At 40.1% G+C, this 24,092-nt stretch overlaps 1 protein-coding gene across 1 annotated transcript in view; it reads right to left on the reverse strand.

The window, feature by feature from the left end:
* The window catches only part of RAI14 (retinoic acid induced 14), an 87,712-nt gene that overhangs the window by 56,362 nt on the left and 7,258 nt on the right, over positions 1–24,092 (reverse strand). Inside the window, exon 2 of the mRNA XM_061348026.1 lies at positions 21,784–21,875. Coding sequence (XP_061204010.1) covers positions 21,784–21,819 — 36 coding nt within the window. The 5' untranslated portion in view covers positions 21,820–21,875. The remainder of the gene's footprint in view (positions 1–21,783; positions 21,876–24,092) is intronic.

Here is a 24,092-nt window from a genome sequence, read left to right on the forward strand (position 1 = left end):
CTATGAGCACAGACAAGAGTAGGGGAAAATTTATAACTGCTCAATTAAACAGAAAAAAGATAAAGCACACACTTCCACATATGGATTTTGAAACTGCTACAGGGAGACTGAGCACAAATTTCACACAATACTAAGGTACATGCATCCCTGTATGTTTCAGGGATAATCAATAAACCAGAGTAACAAGGTCAACAGAAGCCACAGGCTGTTTAGGGACACAGAAAGCATCATTTGATTAGCATTTATTGCACTGATTTTACAAATTCCTCTCTTTTCAGCATTCTTTTTGAACAAGCACTAATACCAATTAAAATACAAAATAAGTATTAAAATACAAAATAAGAGCTCCACAGCCTTCCTCTAAGTCCTGCTGTCAAGCAGGAACTTACAGATCCTTTCAACCGAGATCTGTCCCCTATTATGTTAGTATACATAACGCCTGCCTGCTTTATAAGACTGCCTAAGGGTGTACAGGAAGTAATACATGCCATGTCTACTGTTCTAAAGACACATAGCATTATTCTAGTAAGATATGTATCAAGGTGGATATGCTTTTGCAAAAAAATTGATGCTCCTCTTCTTTGAGGAAGCCAAGTAGATGTTTCTAGTCAATCCACAGTCAATCCACCACCACAATCTAAGCTTTTCAGCTACTCACACACAACTTCCCCCTCAAATCTCAAGTGTTTTTCAGAAGTACATTTGTACCTTTATTACTACAGCAGCTACCTCTTAGGCTGCCCAATCCCTAAGCTACAGAAAGCTGCAACCAGACTGCACCAGCAAGAACTTCATACTCCATTTGGCAAACAACTCAGCATCTTCTTGGAATGGAGCCAGATGAGTAGTGAGCAACAGATACAGCAGGAGCCGAAATTAAACAGCTCAACAACATGCACACAACTTGCAGACAACATGCTTTACAAGGCGTGAAGAATTTCAGTGTTTTCAATGGAAAGCACTGATTGCAGAAGGCTCCCGTTACTCTAGGCCAAAACGTCAAGGCTAAGCAGCTAAGCAAGACAGCCAGTTATCTTTGCCTATTATACATAATTACAGATCTATTTTTAGCCTTCAAACAAAGGTTTCTTTTTCCCCCACCATCTAAATACTGTGAAGTTGTACACAAACATAAGATGGCTTTTAATTCATTGCTCGCATTCCAAAACCTCAGACAGGCATCAAGTTCTTCTCAAGATAAAAATCATTTTAAAATTCTTTCTGGTTTAATGTTTTTTCTTTTTTCTTCTTTTTTAGTGAGACTGCTTTAGAGATCAGAGGGTTGGGAAAGGAGCATGTTTCTGTTCACATTTTCTGAGTTAGCCTTCCCCCTCACCCTGAACTTTCACCCCCTTGCAGACATCCATGCCTGTTGAAAATTAAAATGTCTGCATTGCAGGATGGGCCATTATAATTCAACACATACTGCTTTGGTGGAGAAAAAGCATGTCTTTGGAATAGCTCTGTTACGGGTCAGGAATGTAAAGCAGAGTTCATATTTCAGATGAAAATGGGAACCAGAGCTTTTCCTTGCAAATCCAACTTCCAGTAATGAAGAAAAAAAACCCTGTGTACCATAAAGTTTTTATAGCATCCTGCATTAGGCATTCTAACTAAGAGGTCAGTGACTGCTTGTGTTTTACAAACGGCAGCATTGCAAAGTCCTGTTTTTACCACTGAATGCAAGTTTTTAAGATTTGCGTTAGAATGTACTTTCCTGCTCCCGCCTTTATACTGTACAGATGACTCAGTGGGCAGTCACATGCTCTGTATCATTCCAGAGAGCATCCCAGGCTCACAAAACAACTGCACTATTGAAACACCACAAGTAGAAACAGTATAGCTCAAATGAGATGGTATCACAACTATGTATTCTATTCCTCAGAGCCATGCAGATTGTGGTTTGATGCATTTTGCTGCAAGTCCCACTGCCTCCCTACAAAGAAAGGGCAGAACCTTTCTGCAGTTAGTCCCACAACTGTTTTGGTTCATCTACACTAGATTTTTTGCACTTAATTGTGCAAAATTGAATCATGTGTGTGCTTAAGAGGAAAGATTATGAAAGCCACTACATCTGTACAATATCAATGTCAGTACCATGCAGTGGAGCATCTTGCTTGCTAGTCTTCTCAGAAGATGGATAGGATGCCAAGGGACGGGAAGCAAGACCACAAAGACTTCATTCTCACAAAAGAGCAAACTCATGTTGCAGATTTGACCATCCCTCACTTGTCTAAGATGCAGAAATCATTCTGATAGACTTGCTAATAGAGCACCACATCTTGACCGTTCACTTGTTCAGGTAACAGCGTCTTGTAAGAAGCTCTTAAGGAACCTAGCAAGAAGGCTGTACGTATCTCCTATACAAAAATGCAGGTTTGCATGTAATTGCCTAGTTTAAGGCAAAGTCTCCTGAAACAAGGCACCTCAGCACATTTTTTTTCCCCCTAAAACCTCTGCTGCTCTGACAGGCTGAAGGAGGCAGCAGCCTGGACAGACTAGGTACCAGGCAGGCAACATTCCTGAAAGCCATCCAGATCAATGCATAATGTGAGATACTTGGGTCTTCAGACATAAGTCAATAATCACCATCTCTGAAAGGTGAAGCAGAAAAATTTACACCATAAAATGACGCATGATTATGATCATGAAAAAATACCCTCTAATCTGTTCATCTGTTGTCCGCATCAACAGTGTAAAAATAGCAAGAAATAGGATGCAAGACGTACCACTTCAGTTTTCAAAACAATTACAGTGACAGAATATGTCTGTACCCTTTGGGCAGACATAAACAAAACATGTACAATGTCAGGCAGGGGAAAAAAAACAAGGCTGCAATGTAGCAGAAGATTGAGATCTCTTTATTATATGTGAAACTGTGCAGTTAGATACACACAGACTTCAAGTGATCCTAATTTCAGGGCTCCAGTTGTGGTTGAAAGTGTCACTGCACAAAGCACCATAAAAAACAATCTACCCTTAATTATTCTCAAATTGCAAGTGTAGCCAGATGCTTGCCAAAATAAAGTGTCCAGAACAGCTATGTAAAGTAGCTTTATTAAACAAGTTCAGTGCAACACTACTATTAATGTTCCAGCTATTTCACAGAGTTGAATTGAATCCTCTAATACATTTACTTAGCATAGGCAGAAACCACATCCCTATTCTTGAAATAAATTGTCAGCTTTAAAAACTGGTCCCAGCTGGTAGCTTTCTGTTAGCGCTACGGGTATTCGTGACCAAGTGCCAGAGAAACCTACAGCCTGTGGCAAGGCTAGTTTTAGCAAAGTCAGCAATACAGGTCTGAGGGTCCTGTTCTTGTTCCAGAACTATTCCTTCAGAAATAGCTTTTAATTTGGTGTCAGTTCCTTCCCCAACCCCCACTCCACCCCCAACAAGAAGTTTATGCAATCACTGTACACCAGTACACCTACTCTAAGATTACTGAAAGCTAGGAAGCAGTCTCCAAGATAAATAAGCTCATGCAAGTTTCATGAAAAACAGTGATTATGTTGACAAGAATAACACAGTGCTTCCACCAAAGGCTGCAGCATGAGCTTAGCTGTTTTGTTTGATCTGTCAAATGCCAAACAGCTAACTGCACTTACTTGCTTTAACAATTTGGAACAGCCCTAGCAGACACTGCCTGATGCCCAGAAGGCACTTCGGACATGAGGGAGAGTTGCCTCTACACATACATCAGAGAAAGAGCAGAAACGGCAGACACTGAAGGCCAGAGTGGGAAGATCTGAGATAAGGTGGAGAAGGAGCACAAAAAACACCCATGCAAGGAGGCCTCACTAGTTCTGCTGCTCAAAGGACCTGGTGAAACCTAAGAAATCTAAGAATGACTCTTCCCAATCTCAAGAAACATTGAAAAATATTCATATGATGTTTCTTGAAAGGGTCACTATTTTCTTACAACTTTTACAGAGTATGTAGTAATATTTACAACACAAATCAGGCAGAGTTTTGATTAGGAAAGGAGATTTAAATTGGGGGATAAAATAGGAAGACTGCAAAAAGAATGTTTGGGACTTTTAGCACCAACCAGAGCAGCTCCACCCCATCATCTTGCAAATAAAAAGTCAGTTGGTTAACTCCCTTAAAAACTCTATCGAGCCACTGAAGATGCAGAACTGCATGAACACTACACTGCTTTCCAATACTGGAAATAAGATTCTCTCTTGTCATTCCCATCAACTGAAATTATGTTCTTCCCAGCAACTGTGGTGCATGGCAGGTCTGGCAAGCTTACATACTAAAAGACTGACATAGTTAAGCATTAAGTAAGAGAACACAAATCAACATCAGCTGCCGATTTTCCCCACCATTAGGCTTTATTGTAACAAAGACTAAGAATATTGTAATTAACTTTGCTTATGAAATGCTGTGTTTTAAGTTGGGCCTAATTAGATGCAACATAATTCTTGCCAGAAACAGATAATGTGTCTTTCATCAGCTCGGGTGATTGGAATTTATTAATGCTCAGCAAGCATGCATAGTGCAAATTATGTTTACCCACTGCTCCACAAACAAGCACTCTATCTCTTTTAGGTATAATGTGAAAGAGAAGTGTGGCTTTCATTTTAAAATGAAACTTTATAAGAGAAGAACCTCTCAAGCTGCAAGGGCAAGAAGAGGGAATAAAAATAACAGCACTAAGCATTACAAGATCCTGGCCCCATACTAGCTTTCTGCGGTACAGATACACCATAAGCTTGCTGGGAATGGCAAAGGGATATGGAAAGAGGGAGGGAGACACAGCTTTGCAATGATGCTTTTCATTACAGCAGTAACAACAACTAAGATCCATTGGTAAGCACAATGTCTCAAGGGCAGTGTGAAAAAGCCACATGAAGAAATGCCAAAAACATCCTCAAAGCTGCAGTAGGACAATGGAAGCCCAGGCTAACGGCAACTCTCTCCCAAGTTAGTGTCTTCTGAAGTTAGTTTAGCTTGAAATACTTCAGAACTCCACCCACCATCAGCTAAAGAGAAAACAAGGAACAGAACATGGATGATGATTCATGTCAGTGCAAGCTCTTATTTTTCTATTTCAAATATAACTCAGGCTTCATGTCAATACACATATTTTCTTTTCCTTTGTTTTGTTTTTTGTTTGTTTTGCTTCCAACCAAGAACTTTTCTCCAGGGCTCAGCAGTGTTAGACAATCTCAAATGTCCCAACCCTTTTCCCACAAAGAGAGACTGAAGTGCCCTCCCCACCTCTGCAGGAGGCAAGCACTGTTAAAGATTCAGCTAGGGTCTCAAGGCAACTTTGCCATAGTCCTGAAGCAAAAAGAAAAATGGTAGGCTGCCTCCTCTCTTAATATCCTCCACTACCAAAACAGCCCAGGAAGAATCAGAAAACTGACCAGAAATGCAGGGGGAAAGAGGGATGTAACACCAGAAGTTCAATAACTCTGAATCTCCCCTTACAGTTCAAAGCTGCAACAAATCACATGTTTGATAACAATTAACTGCATAAAAATCCAATTAAGTGTACAATTACAAGTTCAGAAAAACTGGAGAAGACCCTCTAATTTCATTGTAAGCTCCTGCCCACATGCCTAATGAATTGCAGTATTTAACAACCAAGGTTTTGACGTCATGTAGCAAGCACTCAGTCCTAATTGTAGATTCTTAGCATACTATATGCCTTCCATCCAACCATTTGTTAATTATTGTTATAGGTGTTGGATTTCATAACCAGAACTCCTAGCACTCTTTAATAATTACTGTTGTGCAAACATTTCTGACTTCTGAAAATACACTTGTAAGAGATCACCTAAACTAGGCAGTCAGCAGACCTGCTGAACCCTGGAAAGCCAAATCATTATGCTCAAAAGCTACGGAAGACAATTGTGTCTTCTGAATATGACAGGAGCCAAAAATCAGTAAGTTTAAACTCCTGAATGTGTACCAACACTACTAGTCAACTTACTTAGTTTTGTCATACTTTAGATGTCTTGGGTTGATATCCAAGTTTGAAAGAGCACAGAATGTGTAATGTGACTACTTAAGGGTATTTAAAGATAAGCAGTAGGTTAGTTTTAGAACTTACACTTACGTGTATGTGTTTGAAATGACTCATGAAGAGACAAGACTATCACACATGCTATGAAGAAATTTAGAACACTTCTGGTTTAGCTTTACATGTTCATTGTGGCAGCACTCTGGCAAACATAGCAAACACTTGCAAGATTTGCCCTACTAACCAGTCAATAGGTACAACCATCACATCACTAGTAACAGCCGCATTGAAAAGGTATGAAAAGGTTTATGGGCTTTTAGACTAGACGGCAGGTGTTACATCTGCTCAGAGCTTCAGAAAGAGGCGACTTGCTCTATCAGGTAACCTTTCCCACAGAGACAGGGACTTGCCTCACTTATGAACACCAGGAGGTCCAAGACCATGCTGCGTACAAGTCACTGAGCCTCCAGAAAGCAAGCTGTTCCCTGTATGACTCTTTGGAATATCTACTTCCAATTAATCTTTCCTACTAAGAGATGTTCCTTTGTATTTCTTAAATGGATATTCAGGGTGACAAGCAAAACAAGGAGACAGAAACACTTCAAAGAAATCCCAGTTTGGGGTTTGTTGGTTTTTTTTGTTTGTTTGTTTGTTTTTGGTAAGCTTGTAAGAGCATGGTTTTGGCAATATTTAAGTTGTTTGGGGTTGGTTTGTTGTTTTCTTTTTTTCAATTTTCTATAGTTATTTCAACTTGCAGCAGGAGACTTGGAAAGAAAAAAAAAGGCTGCTTTGAGGAAAAACCGAGAAACAGAAAAATTAGAATCCATGGAATGAAGTGAATAAATTGAGATTGTACTGCATAAATTTAAATTGTAAATTCCTGAAAACAGGGGTAACAATTGGAAATCATGATGAATATTCCTGTGAGATTAAACTATCACCATTTCTAATGTTAATAAGATAGCACTCCCACCACTTCTAACAGATCAGAGATGTACATAACAAAATCTCAGTTTCCCCACACCTGGTCTGTATATAGTTGTATTTTAAGTCCAGTCATTTTCTTCTTTAAATTGCAGTCAAAGGAACTTGGATGATGTAACTTAACACACTGAAACCTTCCCCTATTCTCAGTCCAGAAATGCTCACAACAGATGAAGCATGCAATGTAAAATAAAGCTGGTTGAAAGAAGGGAATTGGTTAGGGAATAGGAGTTTCTTGGCATTCCTTTAAACCATTTCCTGTTCACCCTTATGGAGTGTAATGTAGCCCTAAGAAAATACATCTGACCTCACTCTTTTTAGCTGCATTAAAAGAGCTTTTAAAAGCAGTTTAAATATCAGATTGCACATTCATAAACTAAAAAAAGTTACACATATTATTCCCTTTGTCTTCCACTAAGGCAAGTTGGATTGTTTGGGGTTTTTTTCCTTAATTTAGTAAGAGCTTTGATTTTCCCTGGGAGACGAGGTCAACAGACTAGGCCACTTCCTGTCTGCAGCAATGCCCTGTGCTTATGCAGACATGAGTCTTCTGACAAACAACTGATTTATTTCAAAGGGGGGGTCATTACAATCATGGCATATCACAAAATCACATTTTTTTCTACTCATTTTGCTTAATCACCATGGATTACTCAAACATATTTGAAAAGAAGATTCATTTCAGCTGTGTGTGAAAAATGACAATTCATCCAAAATCACACACACACTGGAAACAAAGGAGAAGGAGGTCAGACTGTAACCATGCACTGATGAAAACTGGGCGCAATCCTACTGAAAAGAGCTGAGCTATTTAAAAAGGAAAAGATCTGGTCCTACAGGGTCCTGAGCAACTTGTCACCAGGAATATAGGTCTCTACTTTTCAGAAAAGACTATCTCCTTTTTTGGAAAAGGAGGCTATCATCAGGGCCATTTGTGGCTTCCATATTTAAAAATAATTCCTCTGAATCTTACTGATGGAAGCATCCATGCAAACCACATCCAAGTCCTATTACGCAAACCTGGGACAAACTCAAGTGCCCAGCAAGGATGGTCAGATCTCCAGCAGTGTGCAACAGCAGCACCTCAGCTAACTACCCATGGATTTTAAACAGCAGGAAACTCAAGAGACAGAAGTTTACAGCAACAGCCAGCAGACATACCAAGGTCAGAACAGTCTGAGGAGTCTCCAGCTATGCAGAGCTGAGAATGAAGTTAATCTGGGCATGGTAAAAGCTGCTTGTCTCTCCTTAAGAGAATTTACACAGCCTCCATGTTCCCACAGTATGCGAACACAGCAGAAGTATTCTTCTATCCACCACAATTACCCCATATAAATATTCTTACATACCTCTCCCTTACTTTAAAGATGTGAAAGTGGGATAACAAGCCCCTGCAAAAGACTGAAGAAGCTTGTATTAGAGATGAAGGTTCTTTCACTTCTAACACTTCTCTTCCTTTACTGCATTAGCTTGGGAGTTCTCATGCTGTTTAACTAGGAGATTAAGTCAATTCCAGTGGCAAGATTTACAGTATCCATTCCCCTCTCTCTAAATGAGACTGTACTGTTTGTTTACAGCCACCTCCAGTGCATGTACAAGCTACTTAAAAATAATTGTTTTTATTAAGTCAAATGATGTAATTTTGTAATTGTGTTTGCTGTATGTACAGAAAGTCAAAACAATCCTACATTTACAAAGCTGAAGCTACTAAGCACTGTACAGGTAATCGCAGACCAATGAAGAAAATCAGGAAAACTATTCATGTTAAAACCAGAAACGTAAATCTAAGAAAATGAAAATTCTGCTTTGAATACATTCATTAAACCTGTGAGCTTTAAGCAGGAGACAGGAGAAGGGAAAGAGTGCAAGAACTGCCACTGCAGAAGAGCAGAAAGGAATATTTATATATAATTTCTAGATGATAATTTCTGTTAGCTTATAAACAGACACAACCCAAGACATCACTGCAGAAACAGGCAATTTAGTATTCTGATAATAAATCACAGTGACTGGACCTTAATCTAAATTTACCAGGATACATTGGGGGGGGGGGAGGGGGAATTAAAAAATTATAAACCTAAATTCCAGTCATGGAAACTCCCTTGTAGGGACTGTGAAAAACACACCGTGGCAGAACAACTACATTCTTATGCTACCAGAAGGAAAACACTAAAAAATGCCAAGTACCCTTGGCTACATGTTAACGTACTAAACTCCCCTTCCTGGTCCCTGAAGAACACTTAATGTTCTTCCATTTCGTATCAGAAAATCTCAGATTGGACTTGGTGCCTTCCCTTGGATAACACTGCATAGCTACACAAAGTAGATACTATGTACTCTACAGACTGAAAATTCAGCCCTTACTGCTCACTTGCGCAAAACTGTGCAGTGATTTAATGAAAAAGAAGAGCCTGGAAACAAGATTCTATGGCCAGAGGATAGTCCCATGTTCCCCCATCTAGCCTAAGTTAAAAGAAAAAAATAATAAAAGTTGGTGTTTACCACCTAATGTTTAATGACTGAGCAAGCATCCACATTTAAAAATGAGAAAAAACACATCATACGCTATCCGAAAGTCCTAGTCTATACAACTGAAACTGATAGAGAGGCCTGAAGAAACTTACCTGTAGCCATTTCTCCACACACTGCTCACACTGCTATGTCCCATTCACTATATCAGAGTTTAGCAAGCAATATATAATAAAAAATGACTTTCTCCCTCAAATAATCCTCTAAGGAAAGCAACATTACTCATAAACATAAAAAAAAATCTAGCCTTCATCTGCATCTTACCATCATCGGAGTAAATGGAGATAACTGCAATGCACCACAACAGGAAATTTTCAGGAATTTTTTGCTGTGACATTAATCTCAGCTGATGGTGTGCACAAACACATGGATAACACAACCTTCCTCTTGAGAGCACAACATGCTAAATAACCAGTAGAGCAATCCAGCCGAAGCGAGACCTGGCTTGCAAACAAGGAACCTACACTACAAACAACAAAACCCAAACACCCTGTGCAACTTCAAGTTTACAAGCAAACAACATATGCATTAAGAAGTGGTATTCACTCCTGGAAAAAAAAAAAACAAACCTGCTGCCCAATGCAAAGCCTAGGGCAGCTTCTTGCCATACAGCATCTCACACACTGTTTGCAACACCTAAATTAAGCGTGAGGATGCACGCCCACTGTTGTACTTATCACACCTTGACAGACATGATGGGAGACAGCTGTGAGACAAATACAGCAACAGATGTCTGTACTAAGAGAAGACAGAAACATAAGTGGGTGGGCAAAAAGGCATCCACAAAATCCCACCTGTAAGTATGCTATTATCATACCAGCAAATGCAGTTAAGACACTCCAAGGTAGGTGGAACTTGCAGTCTTTCTCGAGCAACTACAGAAAGCCTAAGCACATGAAACAGTGTTCAGGTTCCCTTAGCCAGAATTAAAGTGTCCCGCTTCCTCCTCAGTAAACACATAGAAGTAACATGGTCAACACATGGTTCCCCACAATATTATGTCTCTAAATTGGAGAGAGATGGATTTGGTGGGCTATTTGGTGAATAAGGAATTGGCTGGAAGGTCACACTTAAAGACTTCTGGTCACCAGCTCAATGTCCAGATGGAGATCAGTGGAAGTAGTGTCCCCAGAGCGTGTGCACATCTTCATCAATGAAATAGAGAGTGGGATTCAGTGCACCCTCTGCAAATTTGCAGGTGACACCAAGCTGAGTGGTGCAGTTGGCATGCCTGAGGGATGGGATGCCATCCAGAGGGACCTGCACAAGCTCAAGAAGGGGGCACATGTAAACCTCCTCGGTCAAGGGAATCCCTGGTATCAATACAGCCTGGGAGATGAAGGGACTGAGAGCAGCCCTACAGAGACTGACTTGGGAGTGTTGGTGGATGAAAAGATGGACATGAACTGGCAATGTGCACTTGAAGTCCTGAAAGCCAATTGTATCCTGGGCTGCATCAACAGCACCGTGACCAGCAGGTCTGGGGAAGTGATGCTGCTCCTCTATTCTGCTCTCACGACGCCCCACCTGCAGCCCTGTGTCCAGCCCAGGGCCCCCCAACATAAGGACATGAACCTGTTGGAGCGGTTCCAGAGGAGGTCTTGAAGATGATCAGAGCAACTTTCCTATGAAGACAGGCTGAGACAGCTGGAGTTGTTCAGCCTGGAGAAGAGAAGGCTCTGGGTAGGCCTTATCACAGCCCTGCTCACTGCAGGGGAGCTGGACATGATGACCTTTGCAGGTCCTTTCCAACCCAAACCATGCTATGATATTACAAAGGCCTTTAAGAATCAACCTCCAAATCAAGTGCAGATTTACAGTTTCTATACCTGTATTCACAAGTCACTGCCCTCAACCAAATCCTGTCATCTCCATAAAATGACTGTATACAGGTTTTCATTTCAAATCTGGCTGCATTACTACAGTCTTTCTCCATTTTGTGCATATAGACAAGAAGCAACAAAGGCAAAGCAAGTGAAGATACGAATCTGACAGTGCACTAGCTTCCCCTTGCTGACCTACCATATAGCTTTCCTTAATGGTTCTTATGCATGATACAGATTCCTGTATTTTCAAAATGCAGCAATCCTTCTGCAACTCCAGTGTGCAATAAAACCACTCACAAGCAGTGCAGTGATTAACACTCCACAAGCTCACACTTCCTAAAAGGTAGCCAAGTTCACTTACATCTCAAATGTTGCATTTCACTTAGGCTTCCCTGTACCTTTATAAATTCTACACCTGAAATACACAGCAAAAGGGCAAGGCCACTGAGGGATTGCCACTGTTCCTATTGAACAGGATCACGTCATATCATAAGCAATCACACACCCCCAAGCTAAAATAAAGGGTGGGGGGAGGAAACACAACAAAACCCCAACACACTCTAGATCCTAAAAAAAGCCACTGCTAAATAACCTGCCAATATGAGCACACTCAATAGCCACATGTATTTCTGTGATAAATTCAGGTGAAATCCATGCCTCACTGGAGCTTCACCATATGCTTCCATAGAGCCAGCATTTTGGTTTTGGTTCTTGATTCAAAGCTCAGTCAGGCAGACTTAAGTCTTTCTTCTGACTTCAAAGAGCACTGTTTCAGTCTCTGGATAAGCAGACAGGTTACCCAAGTTTACAAGATTCCTAAGAGGTTTCCACCACGCACAGCAAAGAAGCAAAGATGAAAGAAAAGAAGTATGCAGCCATGAACAGAGTGGTACAGGCATGTCAGACACATACATATGCATTGGTAACCACATGACTTGCAAAGTTATTAAAACACCTTTGCCTCTATCATCATCATTGAATCTATGCAAATGTTCTGGACAGTTAGCTGTAAATTTCATCTGAGATACTCACATGTAGCATATCTGGGGAATGAGACACCTCAGACAGCTGTAGAGCAGTAAACTGAGTTTCAGATTATGTTTTGCTGGTTGTACTATGTGACCTCTCAAAATCCAAATAGCATAAAGTAGAACTAATGTTAGGCATTACACCAGAAGAACATTGATAGAGGATCTTACCTCAAAATGCTTCAAGGTGAAGTAAGAAGCCTACATAAAAGAAAAAAATACAACAAAAGAAGAGTACTGTGGTACAGTACCTGTGAATACAAGCTGCAAGTCAGAGGCAAAGACATCATGCAGCTGTAGTTAAGACATTTGACCACACCAACTTTTGCCAACACGAAGTTACGAGTATTTTTTATAAGCTTAAGGCTGCAGCTACTTGTAGATAGTTTAGGTCTAGAAATAGCAAAAATAGCTCATTAAGTAGTTTTTCACATGTCAGAATAACCTCACAAGTCCAGGCAGCTATACTACTAGCATGTGGGCAAGGACACCACAGCTTTCCCTGTAGCTAAGCCTCAAGGTTTTCAGACAGCCAAGAGCCTAGAATAAGATACCTCTAATTTATCAAGAGTGCTTTGTACCTTTCAACATGACTGCAAGCTTCCTACATATGTGTTATTAATCTTTACACAGCATCACAGAATGGTCAGGTTTGGAAAACAGTCTAGTCCATCTCCCCTGCTCAAAGGAGGGTCAACTATAGCAGGTTGCTAGGAGCCTTGCAAGTCAGGTCTTGACTATCTACACAAGCAAATTACAGTCAAGTATGAATGACTATATTTATAGGCATTAGCCTTGCATCAATTCCCAATGAAGTGATACATTTAAAAGTCTAATATTTCAAAAGTTCATTAGAGTCATATCATCTATTAACAAAACTTGAGCAGGTTGTAAAACACTTGTACCACTGAGCTATAGTATAAAAACTGTCCTAACAGTGAGATAGACACTGTGGTATTAGAGCTTTTTTTCACTAGCAAAAAACTTGGTTAGCTTTCAGCCTTCTATTCATGCCAGCATAGTGTCTTTCTCCACACAGACCTGCAGTTTTTAAACACTCCCTTAATAACTGTAGCTAATACAAAGCGGTCAAGCCTGAACATCACCCATCAACTTCATATTGGCCCACAAACCTGCCATCAGCCAACCAAAAGCACCTTCTCACAGCTGTGTCAAAATGAATAGAACTACTCTCTCGTACAACTACAAAAGAAAGGCCTCTTCAGCCTCATTCCTTCCATCTGCCTGCTCCACTCAGTGCTTCAGCAACTTGACCTTTGACAGCTTTCCCTGAACACCACATTGTATTTCCTGGGAAGAACGGCCACCGATACCCTCATTCTCCTCTCCGCTTAAGCTTCACAGACCTTCAGAATATGCACAGCATGAACCTCAAGGAGATCCAAGTGTGGCAAGCAAGGGAGCAGAAAAGGTCTTGACATGTTCCTAATGCTGGGCATTTACCTGAAGAATAGGACTAGAAAATATTGCTGGAATAAGACAAATAATACATCTGTTTCAGCTTCATTAGCTCCTTAACATTCGCTGTCTACTCAGCAGATATCATTCATAGGCTCCCAAAATAAAAGCATAGGATGAAAAGGCTCAAATCTGCAATAAAATAAAATGTATGGATGTTACATTATTTAGATAATACTACGGCACCTATTCACAGCAAATTGTACTTTTTCTTAATAAACACAAGACAAGAGTCTTCAAACACAAAGACTGGACCATTCATTAAATCCTCTCCTTTACATGAGTTTTAACTGAGAACTTTGACAGCTGGACAGACTTTTATTTTTAATTTTTAACTTTTTTTAAATCAGATTAGGCACAAGTAGTGCCAAAAAGGAAGAGCGAACATAGTGTACCACAGTAAGAACACATAGACTGCTCATTCATCATATTTGCAATTTATTTTACTTTGCATTTAAATCTTACTAAAGATAAACAAATAAATGAAAAAATTACAATTGCTTTTTTCCAACTGTTCCAAACTCAGGCCTTTGAACTTTTGTGCTTTGTTTAAAGGGACACAAAAAACATGTTTCTACACAATAAAGATTCCTTTCTTGTTACCAAAATATTTAAAAATACTAAATTTTTTCTAGTTTGTATATGCCAATTTGCCTTTTTTCTTCCTACCCACCCCCACTTCATGCTGCTTAATTTTGGTATTTGATTAAGTAACGAACTGTCAACAAACTGGCTAGCTTCACATTATGGTTCTCCTGCACTTAACTACTACAATTTTGTATACTGCTGCCTGTAACACTACAGGGCTTAATCCCATTTTAAAAATTCTGTAATGAGAGGGTTCCTCTGCATCTTTGCAAGTGCTTTACATATGTTCCTTTTAATGAGGGATCACATGAGGATAGCCAAACCTGCCATCTTTGCATGATCAGAACACAGATGTAAAGTGTTCAGCTTGCCAGGCACCACTCTGGCTGCCAGGGCAGACTTGTGTTTGTGGCCAACCAGTGACTAATCAATGCTTCCTTTTGCACAGCCTCCAATCTTGCCTCCAGCTCTAGAGGGTGAGCAAGCAAGAAGTCTGGGATGACAAAGATGACGGGTCTGGGCAGGCAGCACCTGGGAAAACGAGACACTTCACCAACCTATACTTAGTGAAGAATCATTAGCCCTATGTCATTCTGCGTTGGTAAGAATATGACTGTAGGGCTAATAATAATGGGAGATATTATTCCTCACCTAATTTGGAGCACAAGCATGGGTGGAGGTGGCAGTCAAAAGGAAAGCAGTGCAGCAGCTGTCTGAGATTTCCTTAGGGCAGTGGTTCTGGGACAAACACAGGCGTGGAAAGCAAAGCCTGGATGAACACCATTGTGCTACCCACAGGACAGAGAAACTGCAAGTGGGTGAGTGAGGTCAGCCCTGCAGGTTGTCCTGAGAAACCATGCAGGTGAAGCCTGTAGTGACATCGTTTAGTAGTGCACTTGGCAGTCCTGGAGTACAGGTTGGACTTGATGATCTGAAAGGTCTTTTCCAACCTAGTTGATTTTGTGATCCCCAAAGCACCTTCTGCTTCAAACACAGCGTTTAATAGTGTTGCATATACTATACAACTAGACTGTAAGACTGGTTGATTAGGATTGCAACTGTCCATGATCAACCCAATCTGTTGATGAATACGGCACACTTAACAGACATGGGACTAGCACTAAAAAGATCATGAATTTATTACTGATGATGAGATTTTAGTAGACTGCAAAAGACTGGCTGGGAACACAACCAAGATGTTCTCTGCTATACTCCAGACTATAATCCTGTTTTAGGATTCTTCACTATGTTTATTCAAAGTAAGCCAGTTCCAACCCAGGTTCATCTACTACAATTCCAAACAACACATCACAGTTGTCATTTAACCTCTTTCCTTCCCTTTCTGTCCCAACCATTTGGAGATGTTGCAGGTTATTTCTAGAATACCTTAAAGTCATCTAGCCTCAGACACTATGTACTTCCCCATTCAGAGACAATTGGCCAGCAGGCAAGAGCCATGAGGCAGGGACTGGGAGAATGAAGAACCTCCTCCTGCAGGAGAAGATCAGGTTCAAGATCATCTAAGATTCCTTCAACTAGATCTTCTCCTGCAGCAGGATGTTCTTCATTATTCCAGTCCCTGCCTTTGTGTTCTACAGCTTGGGCAGTGTGGCTGGAGCTCTTGTGGGTGAAGACAGAGACAAAAAAAGTCACTGAGTACCTGGGCCTTTTCCACATACCAGGTAACCAGATCTCTCATTTCCTTCTGGAGAGACTCAGAACATGTTTCTTCTTTCTCCACAAAGCATTTAAGCTTTGGCTGGGAGAGCTAGCTGATTAAAACAGAGCCTTGTGCTGTCCAAAACTGAAGGCATGAAGCCAAATAGCTTTGGAACAGAAAATGACGTGCAAGGTAGAACCTGGGAGGAAAGGAGGAAAGGAGGAAAGGAGGAAAGGAGGAAAGGAGGAAAGGAGGAAAGGAGGAAAGGAGGAAAGGAGGAAAGGAGGAAGAGGGAGAGGGAGAGGGAGAGGGAGAGGGAGAAGGAGAGAGGGAGAGGGAAAGGAGGAAAGGAGGAAAGAGGGAAAGGAGGAAAGGAGGAAAGGAGGAAAGGAGGAAAGGAGGAAAGGAGGAAAGGAGGAAAGGAGGAAAGGAGGAAAGGAGGAAAGGAGGGCCATAAAAGTTGTTTCAAGAGGAAAAGAAGGATAAATCCTCCTTTCCCAAGAAGAGTTGGATTGAGAACATTCCAAAGATCAAGTCTTAACATACACATTGTATAGAGGAATCAAAAATTATTACTGAAGAACACAGTAAACTGAGGGAAAGCTACAATCATGCTGTGTTTCAAGCTGATTTAATTCAACACTCAATAAAAGCAGGACACCTAAATAAACGCAAGTTTCAATAGTTAATTTTCTAAATAACTGGGTGAAGAAGTCAGACAACATTGCTATTTAACTTTTTAGGCAGACTGAACACTGCATATGCACTGTTTTTTTGTTTTGTTTTGGATTCTTTTTTTTCCATAATTATCCTGAAAGAAAGTAGCACATGTACACAGAGTAAACAGTGGATGTTTCAACAGTCCCATACTCCTTTTTAGGTTAATTGTAGCTTTCAGTGGATAAAAGAATATAAGGGCTCTTTAAAGGAGATCCTGCTTTATTATTTTTGAAGTTGCCCCACCCAAGTTTTGTTCTCCCACACATTTAGTGCAGAGCACATGAAACACAGCAATTTCAATGGAATGTATCCCAGCAATCTTTCCATTCCAGACCCCCACGTAGCTTTTTATACTTTAAAAACTGTTGAATGGGAGCCTACTACTTAGAACACTGAGCATTAAAAAGAAGTGCCAAGCTTTAATTAGCATAGTGTGTAGATTAAGACTGAGATTTTACACTACAACATACCTAACTGCCTCATCACTTTGAGATTTATTGAACAATGACTAGACCACAGGCTAAAAAGCAGGCATTTTCATAAGAACTGCAAACTTTTCAGCTCCCACATGACAATATAACAAATAGGCATTTCCAGAAATACCAGAAGTTAAGAGCTGGCAATTATCATTAGGAAATCCCAGTCTTTCTTGGCTCTGCTTCTGACAACAGCTATTTTTTCTGAAGAACTACACTGTCAATTTTCAAATTTAAAAGACACTCCATTATTTTAATTATTTAGCATTGAAGATATTTGGAAACAAATCCCAATTCTAAACTTCATATTGTCCAGTCAACAAGCTAGCAGTTAGAAGAAAACTGGTCTCTTGTCAAATTGCAAGGCGTGTTTTTCAGCTGATCTTCAACACTCACAGAAAATGGTCCTAAAAATTTTCAGGTTTCGCCTACAGATGTAAGCCAGAGAATGAAAATAATCCAACCCATTACAGCATTCACACAATATGCCTTTCCTACAGCAACCAATAACATAGTTAAAAACAAGTCTACCTAAACAGATTCCCTCTTTTCCTACATTGTAGTACCAAAGAGCTAGGTATTTAAATGTAAGTGCCTAAAAATGTTCATGAGCATCTTGACATATTTAAGAAGCAGACAAAACATGTTTAGACAGGCTTACAATTGAAAAACCACTCTGCCCTCATCTGCTTAAGATTGTTGATGCTTTTGAAGTCAGTCCACAAACTGACTAGTTACTTTAGAAAACAATTCCATCTCAAATTATTAGTAAGACATCAGTAGCACTGGCTTTCTTTTAATTGGATTATTTCAAACTCTGCTTTTCCAAGCAGAAACAGCGAAAAACTTCTGTTTTACTGGGTAGAGGCATTCATTCTCTATGGTGTGAATAAATTACAAAGCCTATAAACAAATTTAAGCTCTGAAGTGAGAGTTCCTGATACTACCACACGAACTTTTCCCAGCATTACAGGTAACATAGTCTTTTCAACAATTAACACGGCCATCCTTTTAGGTTGTCAGTTTTTAGGTGTTACTAACAGTCGGATTTGGGTTTGATAATGAGGAACAAGAGGTGAGGGAAGAGCGGAGAAAATACAGCTTCTCAGGACTAGTTGCTCTGTCAAGACCTCCAGCTGCTCTGTCAAGACCTAAGTGCAATTCCTGTTGTTCTGCCTACAGACTCTTGAAGTCTGCACATCTACTACTTAAGCTTCCAGTCTCCGCATTTGCTCCCTCCTAGGCATCCTGTCCACAGATTTCTATTGCACAAGCATCCTCCTGGAACTACACAGCACGCTTTGACAATACTCATTTGTGAAAAGAGTGGTAAATCTCATTCCTCCACTCAAATACACATGTTCACATGGCAACAGTCACTCCCAGGAAGGTTTTTACAGTGATTGAGTGTGTCAAGGAAAAAGTCAGTGGAGCTGTCTGCACACACAGAGAATCAGATGAGCTCAGCAGCAAAAGCATGAAGTGAGGGGTCAGTCTCCCATCTAAGAAAAATCACACTCCCATCTCTCAGCTTTTGACTATATCAATTCTGCTAAATATAACAATTAGCAGCTTTATTTACTTGGATCTTCCTGCAGCTACTTGGCTGGCATACCCACCACTGTGCTTTAGGCCAGTAATCTCTGGGTGCAATTTGACAATGCAGCTTAGCCAAACAACAGCTGCTGCTCCTCTCACCATTCCTCTCAAGACTGACTCTACAGTCAGACAGAGCAGAGTTAACTAGCTAAAACTCACCCCACACAGTTAAGTTTCCATCACTTTATGTTCCTAAGCTGGCTCACTTCAGGATCAGATACCCACCAAACCAGAAAGCCAGAGATGAAAGAAAGAAGAGGGAGCAGTGACATCTCTTTTGCAAGCTGCAAGACTGGTGTAGCTACAGCACCAAAGCAAAGCCCTACAGCAAGGCCATAGAGACATACTCATGAATAACAGCAGTTGTGCGCACTTTCAATTCATCCACTCCAGAACAGCCTAGAGACCTTTAACATAACAGTGAAGTTTCCTACATTCTGGCATACAGTTTTTATGTTAACAGCCTTACTGCTGGAGAAGTGTTAGTGTAATTCCTTTTCCTCATGCACACCTTGAAGACTTATTCCTACTCCTCACTTCTTCCTATTTCTTTAGGCTACTAATGAGCTTAAAGAGAAAGGGGCTGTTCCCTTCCCCAAGACACTTTCAGTTCTATAAAATAAGACATAAAAGGTTTCCTCCAGAAACACAATTGAGGTGGGATGAGAAAAAGAGGCCCTCCATCCCTGCTGACTTTACACTTATCCCCAGTCAAAAAGCCTTATAAATTTAGATACAAATACAACTAATTCCAATTAAAACCACCCCCTCTTCCTCCTCCTCATGAACTATAGCTAAGGGCAGCTTCTGAAAACTTAAAGATAATTTTCCTTGCTTATCTTGCACAAAGTACGGAACAGTTCCTGATGGCTGTTTTGAATTATGCCCTTAAGGTTTGGCTTCAAAACTGAGGAAACAAGACTGTCACGGATTTAGACTGCTGTGCTCTTAATGCTGCATATCTAAATTTTAGGTATATGAAAAATCCTTTGTGGTCGACTTTGTCTCCAGCCAGTAGACAGCAGTAGTTAGCAGTAGTATCAAAACAGCAATTACTTTCAGACTCCACTTGGTTTTGGGGAGAGGCATGAGTTATCAAGGATAAGTAGGTAAGGAATAAGTGAACCAGTGCAATTTATAATAGTGGGTGGACTAGCTACAGCAAGATCTAGTTGCATCACACATGTCACTTAGCCTTTGCTCTAGAGTAGCAGCCCAGCCAACTACCATAAAAGCGTGAATGAAGTCATCCTAACACACAGGCACACCTAACTTCCATAACACCAAGTGTGTTCACGTATTAGCCAAGGGACCGTTCTCATTACTCAAGCAGATGCCTATAAAAAGTTTTACTGGTGTAGGTGAACCCAAAACAGCAATTGCTGCTACTCGTTGCAACAGGAGCAACAAGGTTAGACCACAGAATTCTAGCAGTTCTAAACCAAATTGCATATTCAGTTAAATGAGACACCAGAGACTTGTGACATTATTTTTTATTTGTTGTGAAGTGGCACAAGAGACTGTGCTGATGGGTGATTCAGTGTGATGACTAACAAAAGCCAAACACTGCTTAAGTAGTTAAAAGCATTTCCCACTGCTCCCGAAGGTTGGCTGACATGTTTAGCTCATTTATAGAGGTAATCTTTTTAGAAAGGGCTCTTGCTAAACTGAATGAGTGCTGCTGCTAGGAAGCGAATACAGCAGCTGCACCAAATGCTAACCTGTAGCTCAGAAGACTTTTCTAAGCAGTAACCAGAATATCTGCAGATTACAGCTCAACAACATCTCTACCTTCTTCACAGCTACTGAAGTACATCACAAGACAGCTGAAGACCCCACCCTAATGGTGTGCCATGACACCATCTGTACATGAAAGCACAGCCTGTACTACAAAGTGTAATTTTATTCCTGAATGTCAAAACATCTGAATAAGCTCCATTTTCAAACCTAAAGCATGTTCACCAAAGACGGGTACTCTAGGATCCTATGTGAATCTGGCCATAACAAACAATACATCTCTTCTTTTCAAAGCAGCACACAAATTTAGGATGAAGGAGGGAACACTAATTTTTTCACACAGATCATGAGACTCATTACAAACCCCACACAAACTCTGGAAAGCTAGGTAACCAGTCACCTATTTTCACCGATTGCTCACTGCACTATCAAATAAGCATTAGATATGAGTGCATGACAAAAAGCTGGAATGGGTAATGGTAGGAAAAGAAAGATAAGAACAGGACTGGACTACAGCAGCTCTGCTATTCCAAGGGAAGGATACTTACTATGCAAGGTGAAGCTTGGGTCTCCACTGATACTATTATAGCAAGAGGCAATATATGATGTGCAATGTAATGTCTCTCTAAATGCAGCTCTGAAGGGTCCTGTAGGACCTCCATATTTATGTCCTCACTCCTCAAGCCTCATATCCACCTCTCCTGTTGCACTAGAACAGATAAGCCACAGCTGCCCTAATTGCACAGCTGGTTCCTGTATTCTTGCTGACAAAGAAACCCTGCCACAGGCTGAGGAGACATTTCACTAAGTGCCCAAGCACCACACTGATAAGAATGGTATTATGCTCAAATAAATATATAATTACGTAGTAAAGTCCATACTAAGCTTAACCCTATGCCTGGAACAAAGTTTAAATCTGGGCACCAGCACAATCTAACAGAAGATTTGCAGACCCCATACATGTGCATAATTCAGTTACAGAGAGCAAGGTAGTGAAATACTATTAGCTTGCATAGCTGAAAATCGCTCTCTGAATAGAAACAGCTACTCCATACTGTTGCCTTTGTCCTTGGAAAAGTTTCTTCTCTGTAATTCATTAATCTACAACCTTATCAAGGTGGGAGTGAAGAACTTGTTTCCAGCGTGGAAACCAGCAGTCAAGCTGAGCAGAAATACTTACGTCACTCTTCCTGAACTTTGCTTTTAAGCTCTTCATGCTGACCACATTCAACTTTCCAAAATGTTGAGCAGCTTTTTATCCTTCTTCAATATCTAAACGGAAAAAGAAAGAAAAATAAGATTCCAACTTGATACCATTCACTTCACTGGCAGCCAAGTCTGAATTGAATTTGCATACCTATATCACCCTTTGCTGATTTAGTCCTCAAGCTCTAAAAAAGATTAACAGATAGCTAAGGGAAACTTTCTGTTTCTCCAAACTTAAAAGCAAGCCTAAGTCAGATCACAGAACAGAGCAAATCTTTACCAAAAACTCAAGTGTGTACCATGCTATACTAGCTATCTCTCGACATAATTACATGACTGACATGTTCAGACATGAAGCAGCTTTCTCTGCCCACTGCCTATTTTAACATTATCATCAGGGCAGCTCTTTTGTAAAGTGGGAAAAGCAGAAATAAGTATGCAGAGTCATTAATTAAAACTTTGCTGTCCTACAACTGTGGGTTGTGCTGGGTAGCAGAAATACCATCACTATTGTATGTACAAGTCTAACCATTAAATTCAAAATTATACTTAAATCATGCATGACACATACGGGACAGTTCAATGCAACACAGCAGATAGAACCATCTGAGCAAGAACAGGTTTTCAGTGGAAGAATTGTTTTATACTTTTCAATGTAGGAAACTCTATGTGTATTCTTGGGAGTCACAGCTTCTTTTAATTTGGCATGTTTCACCTTCTTCCTTTTCACGTGAAGAAAAGCAGCAGTTGCACAAACATATGCAACTAACATTACAGACAAGCTGCAAACTCTCACATAGGAAGAGGGACACAGTGCCTAGCCAGAGTTTCTTACTGGCTTCAATATAACACGTATTGCCCATTCAAGACAAAAGTAATGGTGAACAGCACGTAGCATGGCAATGTGCTTTTTGCTAGAGCACAAAAAGCTTAATGGGAGGGCAACATACATCTGAACTGGGCAAAAGCATCTATAAACAATGTTAAAATTTCTACTTTTGGAGTATGGTCACTGGAATAGCCAGTCACTCTCATTTGCAAGTTTTAGCTACTATACAAATTCCTTCTGAAGCAACAGTTTAAAGTAGAGGATGTTCAGCTGTATAAACTTCCTCCCTCCACTCTAGAAAAAAAGGAGAAAAAAATAATTACAAGTCTAGCCAGATAAATAAATAACTGAAATGAGGACTGGAGCATAAATTCAAATAGGTTATGCAGGGTCACTGATGTTTCACATCACTCCCTAGAAACAGCTTGGTAAGTAAAGTGAGATTCACTTTTCTCATAAAAGAAAGGCACATTGTTACTATGAGACACATTGCTATGTTCTACATGGTCACTCTACTATGAGCTTTAAAATGCAACTACGCAGTACACTCTTAGTAGAATATATATGAATGCTTCCACAAAGTACAATGCTAAGTAACATTCAGGAACAGCAATTAGTGCTAAGTAAACATGTCATTTAGTTCAACCCCATATTTATCTGACAGCCATTTAAGACAAACATAAGTACATTTCTTCCAAAAATCCCATACACTGCATACACGCAAATACATTTCCCACAGAGCACACACCTCCAGTGTGTAATCTGGATGGGGTAATTCTGTAGGCTGTTAAAATACCATTACGTCTAATTAAATGACTCTAAATCTAATTAAGCAGTCATTCTGAAGTCATATCAGATGCCTGACTGCTTTCAGGTGTGTGAACGAGGGGTTTCATTCAAAGGTCTGCTTTTCATCTCAAGAAGAATGGACTTGCGGCATTTTACTTAATTCTTTAGCATGCAAAAGAAAAAAGAAAAAAAAAATTGCAAAAGCTTTTTCACTCCTTGGCTTAAGTGATGATTTCTGCGCTTTTTTCCTGGGTTGAATGGAGTATTTGTAAAATGGGAATTAAAAGGACAAGTTTTGAACAATCAAAACAAAGGCATTATTTTAGGTTGCTCTGAGAGAAGCATATCACTTTATTTCTGCTACACCTACTCAAACTTTGGAGAAAGTGTTTAACTTGCACAACAGCTCTTATAACCTGCACTGGAAAGGAGCCTGAACCTCAGCAAAACCCCAATAATCTCCTAAATCATTCTCTAGCAACAACAAGGATGATAAGCTTTGCAAAGACCAGAAATGCCAGTGTACAGACAAGACAAATACCATTACACTCATCTGGCCTCCTTTATGTATCATGCTGGGGGAAAAAAAAAAAAAAAAAAAGAGAGAAAGGGGAAAAAAAATTATAAACAATTTAATTACACCAGTTAATAAAATATAAAGAAAC

This window comes from Neopsephotus bourkii, unplaced genomic scaffold (genome assembly GCF_033783945.1).
Source record: "Neopsephotus bourkii isolate Nb327-2 ecotype Australia unplaced genomic scaffold, CSIRO-AGI_Nbou_v1 NB_334, whole genome shotgun sequence".
In the NCBI taxonomy this organism is placed as follows: Eukaryota; Metazoa; Chordata; class Aves; order Psittaciformes; family Psittacidae; genus Neopsephotus; species Neopsephotus bourkii.